The sequence below is a fragment of the Geospiza fortis genome, unplaced genomic scaffold (genome assembly GCF_000277835.1).
Source record: "Geospiza fortis unplaced genomic scaffold, GeoFor_1.0 scaffold403, whole genome shotgun sequence".
In the NCBI taxonomy this organism is placed as follows: Eukaryota; Metazoa; Chordata; class Aves; order Passeriformes; family Thraupidae; genus Geospiza; species Geospiza fortis.
In genome coordinates, this window is record NW_005054336.1 from 795,094 (window position 1) to 802,157 (window position 7,064).

The following is a 7,064-nucleotide window of genomic DNA, read 5'->3' on the forward strand; positions in this document are numbered from 1 at the left end:
TGGCGGTGCCCGCAGGTTTGGGGCCTGGCGGTGTTCAAAGGCCCCTCCGTGCACGGGGTCCTGCCCCAAGGCAGCAACAGAAGGATCCGCTGCCCCGCCGGGACACGGCGCCGCCTCCCCAGGGAGAGCGAGCGCTGAACTGCAGCAATCGGGGCTCCTGCAGCTGACACGGGTGGAACTCGGGCTGTTTATGCACTCCTGAAATTGTCCTTTCAGCAGATAAACATGAGCATAAGTAGAAGCGATCAACACTGCGGTTTGCTGTCAGTAAGGAAAACCTGCCAGTTTTATGGTACTTTTACAGTGTTGCAAAGTCTTTGATTACCGTGCTTTGTTAATGCAACAGTACTCGAACTATTAATTGTGACAGTATCTATTTTACAGTGCTAGCAGTCCCAGCTTTAAAATAAACACGAAGATCCTGCCCAGAACACGTGAAAAATAAAGGACTAGGCACCTGGTGAGAGGGCCGATTTCTGCAGAGCTGGGTGTTCAAATCAGGGCCAATCCCCAAACTGTTCCCAGCCAGCTCCGTTCCCTGCCATGGCTGGGAAGGCCCCTCTGGCCAGTTCAAACTCTCAGGCTCACCCTCACCTCACAGCTCTGACTGCTGCTCATCTGCGGGCACACCTGCTCACAGCCCATGGCCTCCTCTGTGGCATTCCCACCCCAAGGAGCCTTTCTTTGCTGTAGTGCATTTGAATTTCTCAAAGCTGTGTTACTCTGCAAAGTAACCTATTTATCTCCCATTTTCCTGCTCAGAGAGCTGCAGGGCTGACCATTTCTCCCAAGTTCAATGCCTACACTGATCCTCCCCAGTCTGTGCTATGCACCCAAAATACATGGAAAGCTTTCAGCTTCTCTGATGCTTCCAAGAGAACTGATTGTGGCACTTCTGAAACAAAGCCAGGCATCTTCCCAGCCCCTGACTCCCACCCCTGTTTATTATATCACATGCCTTTCAGCTCTTCCTCCTCAAGGTGAATTATATTGTGGATTTTGCTGGCTCCACACAACACTGCTGATAAAAACATCTCTCATGCATTCTGGATTTAGAGTATTTGTTAATAACCTTGCTCAGCAAGAGGTGCAGTTCAAAGCCATGTGATGTCTGGAGGGTTAGGCTGCTGATTCCTGAGCCGTGGAGGAGACAAACTGGAATGATTTCACTTCAGCAGTCGGGAAGAGAGCATGTGGTTAGTGAATACAAGAGCAGAATATATTTTAACAGACTTAATGCCAAAACACCCTACCAGGATTTAATGGCAGGCAGCAGGAAGAAGGCTACTCTCTGAATGAAAGTCATTTAATCATTGCCATTAAGAAACAAATTCAGGTAAATTGGTACCAACTCTCTCCTGTAGACATGGGTACACATGTAAACAAAGTAGTTTAAAATATTAATTGCATCACACTAAATGTATTCACATTAGACACAGCACTGATTTAAATACATTAGTTAAAAATCATACTTTTAACCAATGTTGTAAAATCAGTATGAAGGCTCTATTTAGATCCTTTGTCCCTACTTCTCTCGCAAGGAGAATAATAGATGATGGTTTGTTTAAAGTCCTATTATACTAGCAAAATAAAGTTTGAAAGTAATGTAATTATTTTGCTACAGTTTATTAAGGAATTCCTACTCTGTTAAATTATCTTGGGTTTCTTAAAAGCTGGAAGAACAACACTGAGGCCTTGAACCAGTGACTCCCGGGCTGCCAGGAGATGGCACTGATGGCCCACGAGCCCTTGCACACAGGCCCATGACGGAGCCCAGTCACTGCAGGGTCACCCTGCCCTGGATCGCAGTATTGTAACCTGCTGGCATTACAGCCCAAGGGTGTGAGCAGAGAGCAGCCCCAGGAGCAGTCTGCAGCTCACCACAGGAAGTATTTAGATATAACACATGCAGTTTTCTGTCAGGTTACCTCAAAGCAATGTCTGGAGTGCAGTCACCTCTCCTGAGATTGTGGCGGAGAAAAGACACAAGAGCTGTGTGAGTAATTTAACCATAATGGGAATGCCACTAAACCTTTGCAGTTTCACCTTTTGTAAGTTACAGTAAATGCAGGCACTACAGAGAAACAAACATACTGTACTATGCTAACATCTGTTTTGTTACCTTGGACAGCAATAAAATTAACCATGACCACTCACAGGCAGTATCTCCTCTCTACACATTACTCTTAAATGCAGAGTCTAAAATTATAATTTGTTTTTAAAGAGTCAAGATTTCCTCTAACAGAATTAAGGGTTTTAGTGCTAATGTCTATATTTGGCTTTACTTCTAGGTATGTAATAAGCTTGGAAATAAAAAGACAGCATGAAACACTATTATATTAAATACATATACTTTCAGTTCCAAAAGAAGAAACAGGGTACAAGAACTACACAGGGTAGGGTACAACTGACACTTTATTCCTTCGTGATGGAGATATATAGTATTGAAACTGCAAGAATCACAAAAAAAAAAATTAAATCAAAGTGCAAACCTCTATTAGAACTGATTGTGGAATGTATTGATGTTTTTGGCACAAAAAGTGGGGAATTATATACTGCAACAAGATTAAGTTTAATGAATGTAATGCTTCTGTGCTCAGTAGTCACATTTGTGCACTGCAGAACAATACAATGTAAAACAGTGACTAACACGATTCACATACAACTCCATACAATTTACATCACACAAGTCCAGTTAAAACTTCTCAGAAATACATGAGGTCCACTGATACTTTGTTCACAATCACTTAACAATTACCATTGTTTAAGCAGGCTTATCTTTTCGGCTTCCTTATTGATAAAAGCAAAAATAGACAATCTTAAATAGTAAATTATCTTCCTCAAATGGTTCCATGTGGATGTTGATGTTTTCTATTACTTTGGCTCTGACTTCATTGATAAAACATATATGAAGCTGAACAAAATCAAAAGCTTTTTTTCTCCATATTTTCCAGTTTGCTGTGAACAAACAGCATTCTGTATACTGGCTTTTTGTTTTCAAAACTGGACATAGTGGTGCCTATGAGCTCTATTCCTATCACATGGAAATCATCAAAAAAAAAAAAATCAGAGCATAGCTTCACACAGTGGCATCTATTTAAAACTGAATATTAGCATGGTAAACACAAAAATACAAAAATGGAAGAATTCAAGTTTATCTCATAAGGTACAGTATGCATTCACATTTTCATTACAGAGTGAGACACTGTATTCACATTCTGTTGAAGAAAGAAACCCACATACCACACATCTCCCTAAACTCTTAGCAAAGGTAGCATCCATGAAATATCTATAATGCACATTCTGGCTCTTTCATTTCAACTGAGCTAAACTGATTGCTGAAAGGAAAAATCCTTTGATGAGTAATTCAAGCCCCATTGCTGAGCTGTTACCACAAGAACTTCTGCACGGGTCTGCTCTGTCATCCAGCCTGACAGCTGTTATCAAGAGTTTTATGTGGGCAACTATCAGTGTTCAGTGTCTCATCTCCTTTTTTGGTTTGGGATTTTATTATTTATATTAATCAAGGATGATGATTTACATCAGGCATCTGAGAAATGTTCTGGTGACAAAAGGTACAGGACATGCATTAGATGCATATGTGTCACTGTAGAAATGTCCTCACGACTGAATTCTTTGTTTGGGCAACAAAAAAATAAACAGCAAACAGCAAGAACAAGAAGCATTTGGCATGATTTTAGTTCTTAGTACCATACTGCAAATACATAAACTGAAGTGTTCATAATATTTTTCTTTCTAATGCAAGAATAAAGATTAACAGGAGAAGCTGTGAGGTGAGGGCAATCCCACTAACCAGCTTAGGTAACTTTTGGCATCAGACTAAGATGTAATTTAGAGCATCTGTGTTAAGAGGCTGTGATTCCTACTGAGGCCAAGAGAGAGAAAGCAGGTGTGGTTTTAGAGCACCTCAATTTTGTGCCTGAAGTTAGACAGTTTGAATTCAGCAACTGAAGGAATTCAGATCCCTCAGCTGCTCCCTTGCTTTCTATATACCAAAATGCAGCCCTGAAGCCAAATAAATCTAAATGGCAAGAGATGAAAAACCATCCTCTCTGTCTATACAGCTGTTTCTCAGCTCTGAAATCCCAACTCCTCCTCTCCCTCCCCTAGGGAACCAGGGGAATTCATTGTCACACATTCTATGGCTTTCAAGGACACAGGGTAACAGCACTGTCACCAGAAATGGTTCTTTTTTTCTGGAGAAATCTTAAAAAGAGGAGTCACCCTTCTTACCCTCTGGATCTACAGCTCCTGCTGATTATCATCCATGTAGCTCAAAAGAAGTTGCTCAAGACCCCTCAGTTTTTCCTCTCTCCTGGCACCTACTCAAGGAGGGAGGGAGTTTAGGATAGTCCATCATGGCTTGGGATACTGTGGAGTGAACAGTGAAGAAGGAGAAGTGAAGAAAAAGACTCAAGTAAGAGACAAGAAGGTAAAGAAGGTAAAATTACTTTGGGATTAAATGAGAAAAGTGCTCATCACACCTTGATGAGCAAGCTAGAAATGGGAGTCTGAGGAAGGAGACAGGTGAGAGGTGAGAGAGGGGGGAGGAAGAAAAAAAACCCAAAACCAAACTACAGAAATATTTAACAATAAATAAAATTGAAATGCTACAGCCTAACTCTCCCAGTGTAGCTGGATGCTCTGGCTCCCTAGCCGGAGAAGGGAAGAGGGACTGAAGGACATGGATGGGGGCCAGGCCCCAGGAGGTGCATGGACAAATCAGGATAGGGGGGGCCTGTTTCACCTTCGACAGCTCCCACAGCTGCACAGGTTTTTAACAGAGCACAGCTTGCCTTTAGGAGCCCACATCTCAATACTGCAGGGCCACTTTTTGGCACAAAATCTCTGTTTAATGTCAGGTTATTTTGAAATGTGTGATACTTTATCAAATATTTTAAAAGCACCAAGGGAAGGCAGAAAAAGATTCCCCACTGCAACATTTGCATCCTGAGAGCCTGATCACCTGGCTCAGGTTTAAATGATGGTGCATGGGAATGGAAGAGACAAAGAGGGAACATTAGGATCACCCTTTGGGACAGGAGAGTCACAAATAGGAAACCCCCCCCACTTGCTGTTTGGCTGGCTGAAGAACTTCCTTTGGGCCATGTTCTTTACACATACAATATATTCACTCATCACTGCTCTCTTCCCCATGACACCTCGTGTCATCACAACAAACAGAGCACCCATGAAGCGTCAGGTGTACTCTGGCAGCTGCCAGGAGATTTTCCTCTCCTTACCACTGAGATGCAGTGTGAGATGTGCCAGAGAGAACCTACGAGTACTTGTGTTTCCTCCTTTATGGCTGCATAAAACAGCACACAGGTTTCCAAAGGGTATCCCCAGTGGGCATCTGGTTAATTCTGTTTGCTTTCCTGCAGACCACACTGCCCAAGCCCCCTCACTCACTTCCTACTGTACCTCAGCAACACACCACAAGAAGTTCAGGAAAGGTGGAGGAGATGTCTAGGAAGCTGATAACATGTTCAGACTATTTGTCAGTCTCTGGAGAGTTCCCACTGCTGCCTCTGTTTGGGAATTGCTCCCATCCTTAGTTTACAAATGATTTAACAAGAAGCATCTGAATACAATGGTGTGTGCTTCACTTTGCAGTGGCAAAAAAAAAAAAAAAGCCATGACTCAGTCGGTAAACATGTTGAGGAATTTGCTACAAAAATTATATTTGTCTTAACTGAATACCACTGTGAATATTCATGCCACTAAAAAAATATAAGATGGTTATTGTTCCAAGGAAAACTGTCCCAAGGGCAGATAAAGAAAAAACTACAATCTTCCAGGAAAAAATAGTTTGCCTTATTCATGGGCATAATCCAGGAATAGCTGTCCTTCAACTCCTTCTATCACCCTTTTCTTTTGAATTTTGCTAGTAAGTGGCCTCCAAATGAAGAGAAAACAGGAAGGAGAAACAAATTTTAAGATGTAAACAAAGAGATTTAACTCCCCCATACTTTAGATTTCTTTTGCATCTCTGCATTTAATTTTTGTGGTCCAGAGGCTTCCTAGGATCTGGCCTTTTTAAAAAACTCCTCTCCCATTCTCACCACATTGAAAGTCATGGTCTTAGCAGGAAACTGGAACCTGAATTGCAGGAGACAATTTGTGTGGCTGCACTACTCTCTTCTGTCATTCAGGTTTCCCAGGCAGGCATTGCCCTTGGACGCTCCCATCAGAGGAAGCTTTTCCAAAGCTTTTCCCTGGTGCCTGAAATGGATTCCAGCCACAACTCTGCCCAGCAGCAGCACTGTGATGTGGCCAGGACAGTGAGCACAATCCACTGCCCACTGTCCCAGCTAGTGTATGGAAAGCTTCCCTACCACACAAGGTTCATGAGCCCACTGAGTTTTCTTCAGTTCCCCTAATACTTTGCACCACTCAAAGTAGAAGACTGAGGAAGGAAAAACACAGGTGGGGCAAGAAAGCAAGAGAAAAGAAGACAGAAGGGAATAGTGTAAAGACAACAGAGGCGCTTGAAATATTGAGAATTAGCCAGGTTTCATGAAATTTTCACACAGATATGTTAAATCACTAAAGCTAAGGGTTAGCCATTATAATTGTCTTCTGCTAGCCCATGGGACTAACTTACTTCAGAGTTATGTGCTCCCAACAAACCCTACATCCACCTTAAATACCATCTGCAAGGACATAATAAAAATCACAATGCAAAAAATCTGTAAACAAGGGTTAGTAGCACAGTGGTACAGTAGATTGTCAATAAAAACAATAAAAGTGTGGATACAGATTCGTCTACCTTGTGTGTAACATTATTGCCAGTTACAAAGGAGGGACTCTGTAAACTCATCATTCTGAAGCTTTGTTAATAAGCACAGAGCAACAGGTGAGTGACCCATCTACTTTGGCCAGTTCTGTGGCAGCTATGGGGATCAGCATGTGGTCCTTCAGCTTTTCAAATACCTGTTCAGGGAAAAAAGAGTAACGGAAAAATCATTACATTTACACCTCTGTTTTCCCCTTTCTCTAAGTATTTACAGAACATGGATTTGCCAGCAGGTGCCAGGGCA

The 7,064-nt window shown here is 42.2% G+C and overlaps 1 protein-coding gene across 1 annotated transcript in view; it reads right to left on the reverse strand.

Annotated features, from left to right (window-relative positions):
* Positions 1 to 2,397: 2,397 nt before the first annotated feature.
* DDAH1 (dimethylarginine dimethylaminohydrolase 1) overlaps positions 2,398 to 7,064 on the reverse strand; it is a 17,055-nt gene continuing 12,388 nt past the window's right edge. Inside the window, exon 5 of the mRNA XM_031057901.1 lies at positions 2,398 to 6,957. Within this exon, the coding sequence (XP_030913761.1) occupies positions 6,844 to 6,957 (114 nt within the window). The 3' untranslated portion in view covers positions 2,398 to 6,843. The remainder of the gene's footprint in view (positions 6,958 to 7,064) is intronic.